The sequence below is a fragment of the Pleuronectes platessa genome, chromosome 10, assembly GCF_947347685.1.
Source record: "Pleuronectes platessa chromosome 10, fPlePla1.1, whole genome shotgun sequence".
NCBI lineage: Eukaryota > Metazoa > Chordata > Actinopteri > Pleuronectiformes > Pleuronectidae > Pleuronectes > Pleuronectes platessa.
The window spans coordinates 26594933-26615104 of record NC_070635.1 but is presented as its reverse complement, the minus strand read 5'-3'; the positions used below and the strand labels follow the sequence as shown (position 1 = coordinate 26615104).

The 20172-nt window shown below is 41.5% G+C and overlaps 2 protein-coding genes across 2 annotated transcripts in view; one reads left to right on the top strand and one right to left on the bottom strand.

Annotated features, from left to right (window-relative positions):
- The window catches only part of LOC128448955 (E3 ubiquitin-protein ligase RNF19A), a 36754-nt gene extending 30917 nt beyond the window's left edge, over positions 1–5837 (top strand). Inside the window, exons 6-10 of the mRNA XM_053431851.1 lie at positions 1545–1659; positions 1894–2055; positions 2392–2605; positions 2699–2842; positions 3310–5837. Of these exons, the coding sequence (XP_053287826.1) occupies positions 1545–1659; positions 1894–2055; positions 2392–2605; positions 2699–2842; positions 3310–4099 (1425 nt within the window). The 3' untranslated portion in view covers positions 4100–5837. The remainder of the gene's footprint in view (positions 1–1544; positions 1660–1893; positions 2056–2391; positions 2606–2698; positions 2843–3309) is intronic.
- Positions 5838–5941: 104 nt separating this feature from the next.
- On the bottom strand, positions 5942–19913 carry spag1b (sperm associated antigen 1b). The gene is made up of 19 exons (XM_053431877.1): positions 19833–19913; positions 19215–19356; positions 18807–18966; positions 18616–18738; positions 18461–18531; positions 17908–18023; positions 17683–17788; positions 17367–17497; positions 17083–17189; positions 16673–16799; positions 15293–15745; positions 13269–13368; positions 12611–12763; positions 11801–11958; positions 10234–10375; positions 9395–9521; positions 9038–9196; positions 7519–7836; positions 5942–7354 (listed from the first exon to the last, which is right to left on the bottom strand). The coding sequence occupies exons 2-19, from the start codon at positions 19352–19354 to the stop codon at positions 7226–7228; spliced, it is 2820 nt and encodes a 939-aa protein (XP_053287852.1). The 5' UTR covers positions 19355–19356; positions 19833–19913; the 3' UTR covers positions 5942–7225.
- Positions 19914–20172: the final 259 nt, after the last annotated feature.

The following is a 20172-nucleotide window of genomic DNA, read 5'->3' as shown; positions in this document are numbered from 1 at the left end:
ATTATAGCACAGCTGAATGCCCAGATGTGCAACTGCGCTCATGTTCAAGCAACAGACTCGGCACTTACGAGGGAAATTAAAAACACCGTATCCGGGGATCTTGGGAGGAGATGCGTGAGCGACAGATCCTTTCTGTGCATTGGCTTTTTTTTTTTATCGGGATTAGAATGATAATTATTTTATTTTACTTTTAAGATATTTTAATGGCCAGAATTTTAAGTATTTTGACTTTTTGAGTGATGCGATCCCTAAGACTTTGCCCTTGCTGTTATATGGAATAATAAAGAACAACTGTTGTAGTCAATTATGTGCAGGACATGGTCATTATTCAAAAGCAACGTTTATCGTGATAGTATCGTATCGTGGCCTCTGTATCGTGATACGTATCGTATCGTGAGGTTGTAGGCAATACCCAGCCCTACTAAAAACCCTTTTAACAGGGTAAAAATACGTAGAAACCTCAGAGAGAGCCACATGTGAGGGATCCCTCTCCCAGGACGGACAGAAGTGCAATAGATGCCACGTGTAGGAGAACATCATCAATAATCAAAGTCTCTAGCAGCATTTGATGAGGGTAGACATCCCGAAGGACAACCCCAACATGACATGCCAAGCAGTCCCGCTGCAATCACAGTCCATGGTCAGCAACCATCCAGACCACGATCCACCATCCAGACCAGACGCCACTCCAGTCACCGTCCACCGCCGCCCACCACGAGCCGCCGCCGTGGTCCTGGTCCAATGCCCGTGCCCAATGCCAACGCGACACAGGGTCCGCCACCAGCACCACGATCAGCCAACATGACTCAGAGTCCGCCACACTGGATCCAACACCGCGACCCCCAGTGCGCGATCCACAAACCGCAATCCATGGTGCGGCCACAGAGGCCCTGGATCTGCGGTAGATAAAGCAAAGGGATTCCGGGGAAGGGGGATAGGGATGGAGAAGAGGAAGGAGAAGCTGGAAAGAGAAGCTCCGTGTGTCATGTGTCATAAAATAGAACAAGTAACGTTCTGCCGCACTAATTAGCTCTAACTATAAGCTTTATCAAAAAGGAAGGTTTTGAGCCTACTCTTAAACGAAAAGATGGTGTCTGCCTCCCGAACTGAAAGTGGTAGATTATTCCACAGCCGAGGGGCTTGATGGCTGAAAGCTCTGGCTCCTACTCTACTTTTAGAGACTTTAGGGACGACAAGTAGGCTTGAATTCTGGGAGCGGAGTGCTCTAGTGGGTTTATAAGGTACTAACAGCTCTTTAAGGTAAAAAGGCGCTATATTATTAAGGCCCTTGAAGGTGAGGAGGAGAATTTTAAATTCTATTCTAGATTTAACTTGAAGCCAGTGTAGCGATGCTAAAACTAGAGGAAAGCTAGCTGAAAATGGATAATGCTTTCCTAATAATATGAGGCTACTAGACAACTGACTAATGTTGAACTTCTAACTCACTCTGAACTGGTCTAGTGTTCTTCTTATGTGATGATTAAATGAAAACTGTTTCTTTGAGTCCTTGCTGTGAGAACTGTTTGTTCCCTTTTCTCTATCAGATTCATAACCGCTACGAAGGCAAAGATATTTCCAACCACAAGAGGAACCTGGTGATCGCTGGTGGGGTGACGCTCTCCGTCATTGTGTCACCAGTGGTAGCTGCAGTCACTGTCGGTCAGTTTGTTCTCTAATACCTCCGAGCTTCTTCCTGTGTCTCTTGTTTGTCTCTGCCTCTGCTGTAACTCTCTACACGCCTGGAGATCTTCATCGACATAATCTTGTTTGCATTTGGTGTTTACATTATGCAAAAGTTAGTTTCCGAAGTCAGTTTGATGTCTCGAGAGTTGCGCATAAGGATGGTCAAGTGGAAGAATGCTCTAACCTTTCCGTTTCTATTTCACCCTTCAGGCATCGGCGTTCCAATCATGCTTGCGTATGTCTATGGTGTGGTGCCCATCTCTCTGTGCCGTAGCGGAGGTTGTGGCGTCTCAGCTGGGAATGGCAAAGGAGTTCGCATAGAGTTTGATGATGAAAATGACATGAATGTTGGCAGTGGGGCAGCGGCCACTGGTAAGCTTTAGGGCCCCCCACAGACCCCTGACCACACTCGCATCCAAAATCCACCTTTTGTGATGATGCCCAAGTCAGCAAACGTCAGATTGTTTTTTGCTCAAGAGAGTCCTGATTTAATTGAATCTAGTGCAGGTTTCACAAATTATTTATTCTTTCAAATTTTTCATTTATATGAAAATAAAAAAAAAGGTGCATCTTCTGTTACAATCACTGCTTGCAGAAAAAGCCAATTTTTAAAAAAAAAAAAAAAAAGTTAAAACAAAACTATGTGACAGTTTTATCATTTTTTTTGTCTATTTGTAATGTTATTTCATGATGGTATCATCTCTGTAGACACTACATCCGTGGCAGACACAAGGAACAACCCAAGTATAGGTGAGGGCAGTGTTGGGGGGGTGGTGGGCAGCCTGAGTGCCAGTGGCAGCCACATGGACCGTCTGGGCGCCATCAGGGACAACCTGAGTGAGACGGCCTCCACCATGGCCTTGGCTGGAGCCAGCATCACTGGCAGCCTCTCAGGCAGTGCCATGGTCAACTACCTGAACAGGTGCTGAAACAGAAACATACACACATTAATGCAACCTTGGACCTTGTGGTGCTTTCTTGTGTCGTCTTATCTCCCCCCCTCACATGTTGTCAGGCTGGAGGTGCAGGCTGATGTGCAGAAGGAACGCTGTAGTCTCAGCGGTGAATCTGGCTCCGTCAGCCTGGGTACAATTAGTGACAATGCTAGCACCAAAGCAATGGCTGGATCCATTCTTAACGCCTACATGCCCCTAGAGAGGTGAGCATGATTACATTTTTATTACGATAAATCAGCGTCTGTTCATTGGCAGCACTGATGTTGTTCTGTGTTGCTGGAGTTATCCCAGAAATCTTTATTATAAAACAGATTGCAGATGTTCAAACATGATGTTATTATAATGTGGTGCAATAATGTAATTTCCTTTGTTTTCTATAAAGAGTGCCAGGTTTGAACCCATAGTTTTCACTATTGAAGGATCAGGGTTAAACCATAATCCCAAAAAATACTTTTTTAACATAGCTCCTGTCCCTGCTCTGCCACAGAGTGTTTAAATAGTGTGCTCTATTTAGTATTAGGCATGTTGGCAGATGTAAGCAGTTGCAGAATTGAGAAGTATTACAGTTTTCTGAGGCTCATTGCTTAATCATGTGATATGTACAAAGATGTACACTGTACATACAGTTTATAATTTTAGTAGCTTACATCTTGTCTCTGTACTCTTCCAGAGATGGGAACAGTATGGAGGTCCAGGTTGACATTGAATCCAAACCTAGCAAACGAAGGCACCACAGCGGCAGCAGCAGTATAGATGACGGTAGCCATGTTGGCCGCTGTGGCTGGACCTGCCCTTCTAATGGCTGCACCTCCTCAGAAGGCAAAGGAACCTCTACCAAGTGGGCCAAAGAGGTCTCTTGCTGCTCCTCCACCAGCTGCGGGGGACAAAAGAGTAAGGGCAAGCTACGCAAGAAAGGCTGCGGAGGCACAAAGATCAACGAGACGCGGGAGGACATGGATGCTCAGCTGCTGGAGCAGCGCAGCACCAACTCCTCCGAGTTTGATTCCCCTTCACTGAGCGGCAGCCTGCCTTCGGTGGCTGACTCCCACTCCAGCCACTTCTCTGAGTTCAGTTGCTCCGATCTTGAAAGCATGAAGACGTCCTGTAGCCATGGCTCCGGTGGAGGCGACTACAACATGCGCTTTGCCACCGTCAGCCCCTTACCTGAGGTGGAGAATGACCGTCTGGAAACCTGCCCCACTTCTTCATCGTTCTCGTCCCAGGAACAGGGAGCTGTGATCACATCCCACTCCCCCACATCCACCTCCTCTTCCCTAGGCCAGGGCACAGAGCTCTCGCCCCTCTGCTTCATCACAGAAGAGAATGTCCACATGGTTTGTCAGGCTGAGCTGGACAGCAAAACTGGAGAGAAGCTTAAAGAAACCAACAACAACAACCACCACCGATCGCAGCAAATCCAGCAGCAGCCCAAGAGCTCCTGTATACAGACTGAAATCTAAAATCTCAATACCTTAAGTGCTGCACAGATGCTGTTTTTATTCAACATCCTGTCCTCCACTAAAGTAACAATCAGCTTACACTTTAGCCTGCATTTTCTGGTACTCCCTTGTAAAGGGAACATGTTATTTTGGGGATTTGTTTCCTTCATGAAAAACGTTTTAGTAAAATAGAACTCTGTGCCCACTGAGTGTTGAAAGGCTCGCTGGAAGTATTAAAAGGTTACCAAAGTGCAGCCATGTGAAAATTATTAAGGTTTTTTAATGCAGATGCAACACCATGCTGTCATAATGTTTCAGCTCTTGAGGTTGACAACAACAGGGACCAGGCAATGTGACTCACTAGTTCCATTTTTCTTTTTTTCTTTTTTGTTATGTATAAGTTGCAGAGGAGCCTTTCTGTATTTATTGTTAGAATTGCTTCCTCCCCAGGATATATAACTATAACTATGGTGAACAGTTTAGCACTAAAACAGACCTGTAACACATCCAATGGTATCTTTTAGATGTATGCACAGATATAGGCGGTATAGACCCTTTGTGGAAAATGGTGCTTGGCAGCCTGGTATCCACTGAGTTTTGACCTGTAGCCTGAAAACCCTTATATGTGCTTTTAGTGCTAAGGAGACTGGGAGCTCAGCCTTTGTTTAGTTCTGTGAAAAGCTTTTGATGTTAGGTTCTGGGGATGAGTGTTGATTTGAGAGGTCTCTGGAAGGCTACAGTTGTCCAGATTTTAACATTAACCAATGGGTTGGTCAGTTCTTCAAAATTATATAATGATTTTTGTTACTTTTTAAAGGTGATTTATTCAAGCTGATGGTCTCGCCTCACTGAGTAAGAGAGCTTCGATATCTTTCTTTGTAAACTCATGGTGCCTCTAAGAAGTTGTTTGTGTCTCTCTCTCCACTGTGTCTTCAAGACTCCAAACAGCAACTTATTGTAGGTTACAGAAACTCTATCTGTGTAGGGGTTATGCATTTACAGACAGACCATACTGTGGAGACATGGTAAATGAAAAATGTTCAATTGCCTACCAAAGACAGCACTCAGGCTCTTGTTAAATCTCATACCTTTGACTTGTCAGCTGTACACAGTGTGGTGCATCCTTTTACACCAGGAGATGAATGAAGACAAGACCCAGGATTATACCGAAATGCAGAACGCTGTTTCAAACACGCTTCACTAATGCTACTCAAATAACTGAGGCTGCACAACAGCCAAAGGCACCTGCACTGTTTACTATATTTCTTATTACATTGATATTCTGCAATGCACAAGGTTGATAGGGATTCATAGTTTTGTTTTGGGTAACCTTCTACTGATTTTCCTGTTGGCAATCGGTGCCGCTGAACAGACTTGAAGTCAAAATCGGTTTCCAGCACTTTTCTCTTTTACAGAGTGTTTAGCTGATGCCTGTCTTTACAGCTCAGTGGTCGGCTCTATTGAGTTCACTGAGCATCCTGAATGGTTTTTGACCCTAGCCTGCTCCTGTATGAGCCGTCAATTTGGTTGGGTGGATAAGGCTACAATCTACAGTTCTCCCTGATTCCATACAAAAACATCTGTTTATCATTCTTCACCAAAACAAAAACCTGTTCTTCATTCTAATTTGAACACAAGTGCCAGATATAATTTGTAATTTGCGCAGAATGGCTTAAGGTAATTGTATATATGTTTGGTAATTTGCTTTACTATATGCGTGTAAATGCATATCAGAAAAATAAAAAAATATGATATATGATGTGTTGTCCTCTGTTTTTCAGGTTAATACAATGCCTCACATATTTAAGGTATTCCAGCTTTAATGGTTATAACTTTCAAATATGTGAACTCGGAAGGAAGAAAATCTGTTTCCAGTTTATTGAATAGCCCTCTGTTATTATTGTATACATTTTTACATCACTACCAAAATATAATTTAAAACCACAATGAGGAGAAAGTGGAATGTGTGATTATTGCCTGTTGCCCGCTGACTGATCAGCATGAAATACATTTGGTACAATAATGTAGAGCAGATAAACAATTGAAAACAAAACTTAGGCAGTCATCAATTTTGAATGACTCAATTATTGAACAGTTGTCAATAACATGGATTCATGTTAGTAAATATGAATAATTTCTGATGCAAATCCATTTGATAACTTATTGAATGACATACTCTTATAGGGAATATTTGTACACACTAAAATGTAAGCAACCCACAGTGTGAAATCCAAGGCACGCATCTCATTAAGATGCTGCTTCTTCTCCAGTGTGTGCACTTCTGCTGGGTTGAACTGCTGAGAAAATGAGTGTGCAGATATGCATTGCCTTGCAGGCTAATTTGGTAACAAACAGCATGAATGACTCCGTCGTTGTCTTTTAAATGAAATTTTTCGTCAGAGCACAGCTGAATAAACCAAAGAGAGCATCTTGGTCATGTAAGGTTACGAACTGTATTTGCTGACACAGCGCTGTCAGTAGGTACCTGTCAGAGAGATAATGTTACCATACGGCACAGAACAGCAGTAAGATGACATACAAGACTATTTCTTCCTCAAGGAACATACAATACATACAGTCATAATCACATTTCTCTATCTTAAGGTTTTGTCCTGCATAGAACATCTACCTAACCACCTCAGTAGCAAATTACCTCTCTGGTTCATTTGCTTGGTATTTCTGAAACTTTCTGATCTAGGTTAGTGGCAGCAGCTCAGTTATAAAATCAGAAGACTGACAGGGTTCAAGGACCATCTCACAGCTAAGCACAGTTTTGGGAATATGAGTTTGTCCTGAGCAAAAGCTACAGCTTGTAGCGTTACATATATTTGTACATTGGACCCTAAGTAAAGGTCAACAGTATCATTATGTCTGCCTGTAGTACAATGCGAGTCATAAGTGGTGATACAAAAGTAAATCTGCATAGCAAAACGTTTCCAGACAGAACCATTTCTTATCCTCTCATTTAAACATATGGTGATCATTTACAGTACAGATTAGTGGAGTGAATGTGACCCAGTGCCATGGAATTGCTCTGGGGAAACATTCTACAGCATCCTGCCTTTGTTTACTCAGTTCTTGTGCAGTGGTTTGCATAGATCATAGAGTTGTAGTGCTGCAGCAGCTCATGCAGCAGGGTCAGGAGGGTCAGATATATTTGTTGGCCAAGTTCTGAACATCGTTCTTAGTGAACTCTGTGCTCTCGATAGCCGACAGATGCTCGAACAGATGGGTGATATGGTGACGTTCATCCTTCTCCAGCAGCATCAGCACAATCTGCAGAAACAGCACATAAAACCTCAGTTGATGGAAACAATGTGGACAGATTATTCACGAAATACTTTAAATTGATAAAAAAGTAACATTCACTGTGCGGTTATAGAAAATAAATTTTTCGGAGTCAAAAAAGCATGTTCCAATGAGGAGAAAACCTCTCATACCGAGAACCTGTCCGTTGTGTGCAGATGGTTCAGGTGTTGGAAGACCAGATTGGGGTCTTTCTCCAGGAGGTGGGAGTCCAGCACCTGTACGATGAAGGTGATGGTGCGTCCGTCCAGCTGGCTGCTCAGGTACTGTGGAAGCATCTGCGGAACTGTGGAGGCCAGCAGGTCAGCACAGGCTGCAGTATTACTGCTACAGCGAGCTGCAATCAGAGCCTGGCCGAACTCATAGACATTTGTTGGATGAATGTTAATGGTGAGGTCTTCTCCTCTGCAGCTGCTCTCCGAGGTAGGAATGGCTGCCTCATCACCTTCAACCTGAGGAAGATCAACACAGGTGATTTACAAAAGAAGGACTTCAGTTGTGGAGAAGTTTTAAGCTTTGAGGTAGAAAGACAGTGCTGCCTTAGTATGCATGCAGTGCACACATAAAGACAATGACAAACATGAAAAAAAAGATTCCAGGTATGGTCCCAATACGTAATTTAAAGAGTTACAAAAAATTGTACAGAATTCACTTCCTTTCTTATAAATTATTCGGTTGGGCCACCATGATCCAATCTGTGATGTGCTCTGGTCTTTATCTAGTGTGGAGGTGAAACAAGTGAGACAAATCTTTGGAGTCCTGCTCATTGTTTGCAGAGTGTTCCATGTCTAGGAGTTGGTGCATGTGCATCAAGTCAATGGCTCCAACAAATACAGCTGCGATACAGAACACTGTGTGTTGCTCCTTTACTTTGGATATCTGCTCTTTCCTTCGGGGCAGGTAGTGTGCAGGCTTGTCTGGACTTGATATATTCCCTACACAATCATTAGTGGAGGGTGATAAGAGTGGGGAGACTCCGTTAAAGTTTCTCTATGTGCTTAGAAAATCATAACTATGATCCTTAAGCTGCTTTCACACATGCACTGCACTCTGGAGATCCTCTGGACATTCTCTGGAGGGGCTGTATGAATGAACGATTATGTTGGCAGTGAGTGGCTAAAAGCTGCAATGACAGGTGTTGATTTGCAGTGAGTTGTAGGTAATAGTTGAATTTAGTGTTAACATAAAGGCTGCTACTGTTGAAAGAGTAAGAACTCAAACAGGAAATTCTTAGTCTGTGGGACAGGTAGGAAATCGTTTTGCAGTGGATGCACTTGTTCTGTAGTTCATACAATGGCCACTACACTGGACCATAGAACTCATTAAGCCGAGCACTGATCGAAAACCTGAGTTAGGCTCTGTCTATCGATATGTATGAAGCCTCATATCTGGAGAGAGGTGGGGAACTGAAAAGGCCGCCACATGGAGACAAACAACCATTCTTATAATATACACTTATATTTGACAATTTTTTAGTTAACCGGTTAACCCAACCCGTCCTAGGACTGAAGGAATAAGTCAGCGTACCTGGAGGGCACAGCCGTGCTTCACCACTGGTGAACAAATCCAGCAGAGGGGGGGAAATGATATGCTCTTTCCATGTAAACACTGTACCCTGGCTAAATTCGGCATCCACAGTACATGTGTGTATACCTCTGTAATGGGGACAGTCTTTCTGGACTTGGCTTGTGAGTCGAGGGCCAGACTCTGTCTGAGCAGGACTGTGACTTCCTCCAGCTCCCTCTCAGCCTCCTGCAGGTTGGGGTCCTGCTGCAGCACCTCCTTCAGGTCAGAGGTGCATGCCAGGTAGTCCTGTTTGATGCAGAGACAAAATATAGCTTTACACATAAAACCAATATGTTCAAGTGGGTTTCATTATTTTAAGGATTTTAATTACCTTTTTCACATTTTTACGTTAAATTAATGGATTTCCTCTGACCCCGCCATTCAAATGAACACATCACTTTATGAACTTTGTCATTAATAGACAGCTTTGTTCAATCTGTTCACCTTAAGGCCTTTATTGGCCAGGGCTCTTCTGTAGAAGGCTTTCTTATTGGTCGGCTCTAGTTTCAGTGCTGCGTCACAGTCCTGCTTGGCTTCAGTAAACCTCTCCACCTTCAAGTTGCACAGGGCTCTACACACACACACAAACACACACAATTTATTAAATTGGTCTGTGACTCATCAGTTGTTACGTGGATTAAATTAATTAATTTCATATAAAAATACATGATGCATTAGACGAAATGTATACTATACATATTATATATTGTTCTCGGGGCTCAGCAGCTGTGTAATAGAAGTAATATATGTGGGTTTTCTCTGGTGTGGCTAACAAAGCCCAACACACACACAATAGGACATTTTCTTCAACGTCACATTTTCCTCTGTGATATAATCAACAATCTATGCCTGATTAAGTTGAGGGTGTGAAAAGGATGAAGTGAGACCTGCCTCCTGCATGCACCATGCTTTCTGTTAGACAATCCGTTTGGTATTGGCTTCATGAGAAGTTGGGATAAACAAAGAGCTGAAGCAGGCAGCTGCTTCCTGAGCCCTGGCTGTTCTACTCTTACCAACAATAGATCTGGATTTACAGCCAGTGACAGATTGATGACTAGGTGGGATTCATTGCAGTGCTGAATGCACCATCTGACAGGTGACAGCTGTGGATGATTGATCAGTCTGTTTTAATAAATCCAAACCATTGACTTAATTTTTCCAGGTGTTTTGTAACATTCCTGCTTGATGAAGAAATACAACATGAGAATGAAGACTATCACAAAACCGAGAGGAACAGAAAGTGAAAGGACCACAGGAGTGTCTGTGAGAGTGAAGATTCAGACCTGTTGGTGTAGACTGCACACTCCTCTGGCTTAAGTTTAAGGCATTCACTGTACTTTCCAAGTGCGTCCTGGTATTGGCCCTTCTTCACAAAATCATTCCCTTCTTGCTTCAACACTGTGAAACGAACTTCTGCTTTCCTCTCTGGAAGACAAAGTCAAGGGGTGATTACTTACCACTGCTTATTCAGACCAGTTCAACTCTCCGTTCTGATGAACCCACATTGACACTTAGAGACTAAATTGAATTTCTTACAAATCCTAACGTAGGGCTATGCGTCAGTCCTGTGCTACAGAGCTTGAAGGTTTAAACAGATCAATGTTGTGCTGGCTGGACATGAGGAATGAGATAATTCAGCAATCAATCTGCTGCCTTCAGTGTCTTCAGGGAGAAAAACTGTGCCAGCAGCTCCATTCTTTCATTAGAGTTTCAAAATAATAGCTGCAACATGGCCTTGGGAATAAAGAAACTGCATGGTCAGTGAACAGAGGTAACACGTCCATTTATATAAAAGTTATGCTTTTAACCTTCCTCTCCTCCATAGAATCTCATGGGGTGTGACAGAGAAACAGGAACAGAGAGCATCAGCTTATTCTGTTCAGTTCTTCTATGTTGATGTGAGCAGTGGAAGAAGAAATATCTTGATCCTTTAGTGGAGTAAAGAATATGCAAGAATACCCCTCTCAAAGTAAAAATTGGACATTGAAAATGTAACTTAGGTAAAGGTTGAAAATAACCCAACGTATAAAAACAGACCCTGTGAGCACTACACCGTTATATCTTGTATTAACAGATAATGCCTTTATGTGTACAAAACTTTCATTCCTCACTTTACTGTGGGATTTTATGAACCAGTGTGTTATGTCATCTAAAATGTGCTTTATATTTTGGAAAATATAAAGAATAAATGCATGTAAATCATCACTCTGTAATATGCTTAATAATATCAATAATAAATATGAGTAAATATATATAATACATATAATATATTACATATAATATACACATGACTGTTTAATTATTGAAACAGAGAGAAGACTCAAGGTCTTAAACTCTGTGTTTCTAGATCAGGTGCTACATGTTTCCTCCCACAGTGCAAAGACATGTAGGTTAGTTTAACTGGCAACTCTCCACTGCCAGTGAATGTGTCTCTATGTAACAGCACTGTTATTGACCTGTACAGGGGGTAGCCTGCCTCTTGCCCAGTGTCCCCTGGGATTAGACACTGTGTGATCCTTGAGGAATAAGCAGCTGTAAAAAAAAAATGGATAATTGAACCCAAGCTTTTAAATAGTGCTCTCATTAAAATCTTTTTCACACTGTCATTTTTCAACTCAGAAATAAGCATGGACCCAAGAAGGCACAGGGCTGACTGGTCCATGTGTCACACTTGTATTTACTGATCCAGAGATTCCTTTAAGATCAGAGTGAAGGATTTACATGGGAGGCTCACTGTCAGCATGTGACTTGTCACGACTACTTCTATTGTTTACACCAATAAGTGTGACCCTGTGTTGCTGTGAATAATATCCAAAGCATGTTTCATGATTTTTCTCCTAAAACACAAACCTGTTTCCCTGGCAGTCTTTTCTGCCCGTGCCTGGAGAACCTCAGCACTGGGTGGCTCCTCTCTGCGGTGGTGCTGAGACGACAGAGGCACCAGGGGAATCTCCGAAAGTTTCTCCCTCCACTCTGGACCGTCCTGATCAATTAGTAGTCTGGTGATCCTGGAGGAGATGCCAGATCAGTAAGTTGGTACATGGATTTTACACTGGACACTGGACAGTCCCATATTAACAGGAAATTGGAATGGTTCAGAGAAAATAAGCAGGAAATGTATATGGAACTAAAACCAACATTGTTCAGTTTACAGATAAGTACATGGACATGTATTAAAGCTTGGACCCTCTGGTTCTCCTAAACAGAAAGCAGCCAGGTGAGTTTCTGCACTGCGTAACAGAGAACACATGCAGGGCCATATTTAGCCTCTAGCCGGGACTGTTGAACACAAGCTAAAGCGATTTGCCAGTAATTCGAGTGTATGTGTTTGTTCATTTGATTTGGTTTAATTAAGTCTTGTGGTTAAGGTACAGTCCATTCTCTAAATAAAAAAATTTGAAGAAAATATTCAACAAAACAATAATGGATAGTAAAGACACTTTCTCTTTGATCTCTTTCTCTATACAAAAAACATGGTACTCACAATCATTAGAGTGGCTGACATTTCAATATAACTTACAGACAAAGGCTGGCTTTGTGTTGCTATCCAGACCAGTCAGAAATGTGAATATGAATGTTAAAACTCATTCAGGTCTGTGTTTCAGTGCTCATGTCTTCCTGTCCTCTGCGGCATCGCAGTCAAGAGTAGAAGGCTAATACCTGTTGGCGCTGTCATGTGCTGCCTGCACACTGATGTCTATCTGCAGGACAGTCTTGTAATCCACATAGGCCGTTCGATAGCGCTCCAAGGACTCATAAGCCATGGCCCGGCGGAGGAGGGGCTTTAGGAAGAATGGCTGCAGCTCCAGAGCTCTGGTTAGTATTAATAGATGGGATGAGATAGAAGTAAAGGATCAAGTCTGCAGCTTCGGTTATAGATGCTGATGTATGGTAGTACTGTCAATATATGTGAATCTGAGATATTTAAATGGATATATTCTTCTGTGTAAGTAAATATATACCTATACATATATACCTAAAGTTGATATAGGTGTACAGTTGTACTGTTGCATCTGTAAGTACACTGTCAGACATTGGTTTTCCTTAATTTTTTCATTAGAAATTTGATTAAAAGCAAACATACTAAGTATTTAGGCTTTCAAGAGAGAGGTTCCCTCAAGTTAACCTGTGATTTCTGCTCATAGGATTGCTTCCGAAACTGAAATCCCTCACAACCCAACCAGTTGCAAATCTCCTCATAACATGAGTGATCTTCTACAAAATGATAGGGCTGTTTGATTATCGGCTAAGACTAAGTGACCCACAGCAGACATTACTTCCCACTTGTTTTACGAAACAAAATAACAAATGATCTCACCTTGTGCAGTCCTGTATGCATTCCTGACTGTTGCCATCTTTCAAGTAACAAGCTGCTCTGTTAGAATACAGAATACATAGATCCTCAGGACTGTCAATCCCTGCACAGGGAGAGATATATCATCACAAATATATCATACATAGAAAACACATTTCATAGTGTCCCTCTAGATATATGTGTCAGAAATTCTACTAGGCTTCAAAGAATCTCTTGCCTGCCTGTGGTTTTAAAATTCCTGCATACCTCTTATTAATTTTTTATAATGTTCGGGTAGTTGGCTGAATCAGTTAATTTATCACTAACTGAAGAACTGTTGAAACATGGGAATTCTGCTTCGGTTTATTTTAAATTGTGAAAATCTTGTGTGTATTTGTGATCCTGTAATTATGGAATAAAACATGGGAAGTATAACTTTTCAAAACTCCGTAATAATAAGAAAATAACCTAAAGTTGTATTCACACATTTACAATGCAGAAATTCCTTAGTTCCACCAATCTTCCTGTCTGAGTACCTAGGATGTCTATCTTTTCTTCTTCTTCTACAATCTTATATGCCTTTTAGAGATGTATGATTATGAGCACATGTTCCTAGTTCTCATTTGTTTCCAGGGCTGACAAGATGAAAAACCAAAGTCAGTGAAGTCCAATGAAAAGGTTGTCTAACAAGTTTACAGACGTTTTCCTTAACAACTTGCTCTCACAGCATATTTGCTTTTCTCTCTACTCACCTTATTCATTTATTTTTGTCATTACTAACTTGGGCAAATCAGATAGCCATTCACTAAAGTCTGAGTAACATTCTTCTATAATCTTTACGAACTATGTCATCAGAGCATGCCACATGATATCAGAATATGGATGATGACAGTTTGGGAATGATGACAATGATGGCTCTGCAAATGCTCGCACTTAGACAGCTATGTTATTATAATACAGTTTGTTAAAGGTATTAACTAGGCCATCCAAACACATACCCAAACATTTGATGTTTACATTTAAGTTTCTTTTAACAGTCTATGTGCATGTTCAGTGGGTTTAACAGGGTTGCCAGAGTGTAACTTCTTCACTATCCTGAGCTGTAATCTGCACTACACATAGCCTTCAATACATCAGTCAGATGATGGGCCGTGGATAATGTTTATGTCCAATCACTTAACCATCCTCTTGCACAGTTGGCAATGAGTGTATTATGGTGGATCACAGAGAAAGTATGTTTGATGTTGTGTCAGGCCTGACGAGCAGCAGTTTCTCTGCCTCCATCGACCACACTCTCGCTCTCAGTAAGAATTATGGATGTGGTCCAACAGGTTCATTTCAGAGTGAGTGGTGAGCAGTCATGTGACCTGGACAGGCTGAGCTGAGCTGAGAGGCTTAGTACCAGGCTGAGGCTAAAACAGAAACACTGTCCATATGCAACACAACAGACACACTGTGACGCATCATTTTAGGGCTAGTCTCTACATACATCACCAAACAGCCTTTTAACTTGTTTAGCTCTTTTTGAAATCATTTAATCATTTCATTACTGCATGTATGCGATGGTGGTGGAAGATATTGTTTCATTTTTTTAGGTATTCCCAAGAAAGTACATTTTGACGTGTGTGTTTTTTTTCCGACAAAATATATACTGGAGTGTGATTAAAAGGAACAAAATGTAAATTAAACCACTAGTATTATATTGGCAAGGTCATGCAAAACCTTTGACTTACAGTAGCACTCACCAGTTACAGTAAACCATTTCAAGTGCTTTGATGACTAAAACCATGAAGGAACATTTATTGAAATATGGCTGACACTGGTGATCAACATTAGTCAGTTGTATTGAGGCTGTTTGTGTCAGAATGTTTATATCACTGTGTAATCAATGAACATTATATGTTAATGACATCGAGGCACATAGTTATCTTTTCTATGGTGTCATACATCAACCATACATTGATGTGCTCACTACATAACTGAACTAACAGTCAATTTAGACTATAATGACAAGAAAAGCCTCACCAAATACAACTCCTGAAACCTACCTGAATCAGAATAACCCTGGATGGCTTGTGAGTATTTATCCAGTGCATCGGAAAACTGTCCATTTTTAAACAGCAGGTTTCCTTCGTTTTTTAGCCGCGACAGGGGTGGGGGCAGGGCTCCACACGGGGCATCTAGGTTGATAGTTTCCCTTGCAGTTCCTCCAACTGGAGTCCCCTTTCCGCTGCTGCCCTGGTCAGTGTGGACTGAAGCTGTCGAGCCCCTCTTGCCTGTTCCATTGGCTACCTTTTCCTTGGACTCCTGTGGGACTTTGTACTTGTCAGAGCTGCCTCCTTTGCTCCTCCGGTGTCCTGTGTGAGAGTTGCTGGACTCACTGTGTGGACCCCCGTCACCTCTGCTGTGGGGCTTCTTCTGAGCGTTACCCATGCCTCCCCGCTCGGCAGGAGAAGCAGAGCTCTCTCCTCCCACAGGCTGGCTGGGTTCAACCAGAAAAGCTAGAATAGAGAGGAGAGGAGGGAGAGGCAGAGAGAAGAGGGGTGGGCACACCCACCGGAAGGACTCAGTGGTTACATCACAGTGGGGGAGGGTTGGACACATAAGACACAGCCACTTCAAAGAGGGAGTTCCAGGAAGCAGCCACTCTTGACAGTGAATGACCAAAGTGGTGGGTGGGGGCAGGGTGGATAACCCACATACATAGTATGTCACGTTATGCAGAGGAGAGTTTCCGTTCTCTGTGCTACAGCAGAAAACAGTGACACGTTTTCTGTAGAGCGTAAGTTAGTGGTTCGAGGGCTATTCCAATTCTATTCGGGCTCTTCAGGGGTTTTAGTCAGCTGACACTTTTTGAACAAATGAACAAAAAATAAATTGTAATCATTTAAATATGACCATTAAAGAATTATGAATAAGACATAATCTAAGTGGTAGCTGGTCTGTATTTATATAACACATTTTTGGTCTTGATGACCACTCAAATTGCTTAACAGTACAGGTTTTGAGTGGGACATTTTATTGTCAGCTCTGTCTATATAATGATACCTATCCAAATTACGTTAAATATATCTTTTGCATCTCTGTAATACAATAACAATGCCACTTATTGGCTGATAGATGCATTGGTCAGATCCAACTGTATGACTAAGCAATTAAGTAATTTTTCCCACCACAGGCCTATTGATTTAATTAATTTGGTTCTTTGGTTGTTAATTTAAGTGTGCCAGCAATAACTGTTGCATTAGGGAGTGATAGTCATTCAGCATCAATTAATGGCTTCACAGCAGCAAAAATGCTAAAATAGGGAACAATCCCCTAATTTAATTAAATAGATTGGATAGAAACAGATTTCTGGAAGGAGTTTTGTCTGTGTGCAAATCAAGGATATAGATATTTATTATATAGAATCAGTGAAAATAACATACCTTCTGCTTTTGTGTCATCGTTGCTGTTGTCATATTCCTCCTCTTCCTCTTGGATGAGGATTTTTTTGCCTTTTCTCTGTTGCTCTGGTTGACTTTCCTTCAGCTTCTCAGTTTCAGAAAGAAGTTTCTGTACCACAAATAATACACAAATATTAGAATTCATCAACAGGAGAAAACCAACCCAGTTCAGTTAAGTAAAAGTCAGCCAAAGTTATACATGCAATGATAGTACAATCATATATATTATATATTGACTATTGAAATCATTGATGTCCTTCTCTATTTACAGCAGTAACAGAGTGCGAATGATGCACTGAATATAATTCCCTGATCTCACACAACTACACTGACATCTAGTGGATAAGGGGCTCCTGGCAGGTAATATCTAACTAACTACTTCGCTGACTTACTTTGGCTGTTACATTGTGAGGCTCCTCCATAAGAAGTATCCTTAGGTCTTCAGCAGCCAATTCAAATTGACCCATGTGCTTGTGCACAGTGGCACGACGTAGCAGGGCTGTTCATAAAAAATACACACATTCATACATTACACACACTTAAGTTATTGTATGCTGCTGTGTTTAAAGTTATAATTATAGCACCAAACAACATAACATTTGACATGATAGTAGGTCTGTTTGCAAGCACTATAATAGGCTATTCCAGTTGAAGTTCAGTAAAAAACGAAAAGCACCTTTCACATTGCCTGGTTCCAGCTCCAGAACACGCTGGCAGTCGGAAATTGCATCGTACCAGTGCTTGAGATTGATCTCGGCCTGGGCTTTGTTGTTGTATGCAGCCACATTTGGTAAAAGGGAAAGGCTCCTATCAAGGAAGGCCCCCCAACAAAAAAGATCTTTCTTTACAATGGACAAACACTTGGAGGTACAGTTGATGGAAAAAAATCACACTTTCAGTCATTGTGATTAAATGCCAGGCAAAATTATCAATCCCACCTCAGAGACGTGAAACACTTTCAATAATAAATGATGTTGTAAAAGTAATCTCACCTGGAATAGTACACAACTGCCTCCACATAATCTTTGACTCTGAAAGCTTCGTTGCCTTTGTCCTTTTCACGATTTGCCAGGAGGAGTTTCTCCTGTTTGGTCAGAACTGGACGGACAGTTTTGGAAGAGACCACAAATTTCACATACATACCCACACAACTGAAGTATACACAATGCTTTGCAATGACCACAAAAAAATATATGATGTTATACAAAATACATTACATGATGCATCCACTTTTGTCTTGAGTTTAGAATGTCCTTTGGTTATAATGGCTGGAGGATTGTTGTTGTTGACCACATTCCCATCAATCCTTTCACATTCTCTTTCCACATCAAAGCTGGAAAAAGAGCAAACTACATATGTCTATTTGATAATGTGCAAAAATTATTAAAACATCAACACCTAATCTTAGCTAAATGGTTTTGTATATATATAGAGCTTTTCTAGTCTTGATGACCACTCAAAGCTCTTTACAGTACAGTTTTGCATACACCCATTCACACACACATTCATACAGTGCATCTATTAGCAGCACTTTGTTATTCTATGGGGGGCCATTCGGGGGTTCAGCATCTTGCCCAAGGACACTTCGGCATGCAGATGGCTCAGACTGGGGATCGAACTGCCGACCATCAGGTTGGAGGACGACCACTTTACCCCTCAGCCACAGCCGCCTATGGCTATGGCTTTTTTTTACAAAGTAAAACTCTTGGGAACATTTTGTGTATAGTGGCTGCAGCTGCTGTAACAGAGTGTAGAGACAAAATGACTCACTTGTCCCATTCTCGATAATCACGTTGAGGAGTGCATTTTGTAGGATTCTTCTTTTCCTCTGCATTTAAAGTCTATGATGACATAAAATTTCATCCAACAGTTTTTTGTATGCATACATGTCCATCGTTATGTACATTGGTGACAACAACTGTTACCTCAGTAAGTAGAATGGAGCAATGAGAACCTCTTATTGGTGGAATATTTTTCTTCAGCAGATCATCAAACACTGTCTGTTGTTTCAGTGAAGTTTCAGTCTTTTTGGTTTCTTCTTGCCATGTCTGTAAAAACAAAATCTTGTAAAAATCAATCAATAAATAAATAAAATACACTACCTCGCATCTCATACCTTCAACTCCTCAGCAATTAGGCTCCACTCATCGTTTGAGAGGCTGGCTGCTGTTGAGATTAAGTTTTCCTTCCTGAGGGCTGGGCTCCTAGGGTGCAGTTTCTCCAAGTGACTCTCACAGAACTCGATCAGGTGAGGATAAATGCCCTCGTGACCAGACCTTTACATAAAGTATAACAATATTTTCTGAAATCCTAATAATAGCAAGTGTATCAGACTTTGTATCAGATATTTACCTAGGTTGTGCCTAACCCTTTAAAAAGTTGTAAGTTGTATATTAGATTCATATACAATCTATGTGATAGTAAACAATTATCGAATGGATAATTGCTAACAAACACAAATAATGGTAGAAAACTTGGCAATCGTATACTTTCTCTTCACACCTCGAGCTCATGTGGATTTTACCTCAGCACTTTCAGAATCTTCTCCAGGTATTTCACATTTTTGCATTTTTCAATGTAATTATAGTCCAGGTGCTCCACAGGGACACTATATTCAACGATGGTGGATTGGCTTCGAAGAGCCAAAACTGCATCTGCACTCATGCCTGCAAAGAATTTTAGATACTTACGAGTCAAACACTTTACTCAATCAAATAGTACAACAAATCGACAAGGACATATAGGGAACATACATGGACATAAGCAGGCAAATGCCACTGCAAGCAAAGGAGTAAATAATAAAAATAGAAATTAATTAAATGAATGCAGAAAGTCGTTTTCTGTAATTATTTATTCATACATGGCAGCCAGGCCTTGGCTGCACCAGACAGAGAACAACTGGTGGTGGAAGGACATGTCGTCCTGTTTACTGGATGAAGTTAGCTTGGCAGCTCTGAATGATATATAGCTATTGCTAGCTTAGAAAAGGGAGCTAACCCAACGTGATTGTTAATTTAGACTGCGTTGTCTCTACAGAACGTGCGCTTCGTATTTGGGTCAAAACAGACAATCTTTACCCATAAACTGTTAATAGTGACTCAAACTAGAGAAATGCTACCAAAGTTCAAATAAATAACAGTACCTGCTGCTGTGTGTTGAAAGTCTTCTCTGAAGCGTGGGCTTTGTTACTATGGTAACCACGAAGGGCAGGCCAAATCATGGCAGCGGTAACTAGTATAGGCACTTCCGGTGTCAACCGAAACTGCCAATGTAAAGGTCGCTGCCTATGATTCCAAAATGTTTAAAGGCTGCTTTTGCTGCCACACTGTTTGGGGCAGCTGCCTCTGTTTCCAAACGTGTTTGGCATCTGCCTCTGCCGCCACATTGTGTGGCGGCAGTTGTCACTGCCGGCACACCGTCTGAGAGCTACAAAAGCTGTTTGTGATTTATTCAGTAACATATATACTGGTTTATGAAAGTGT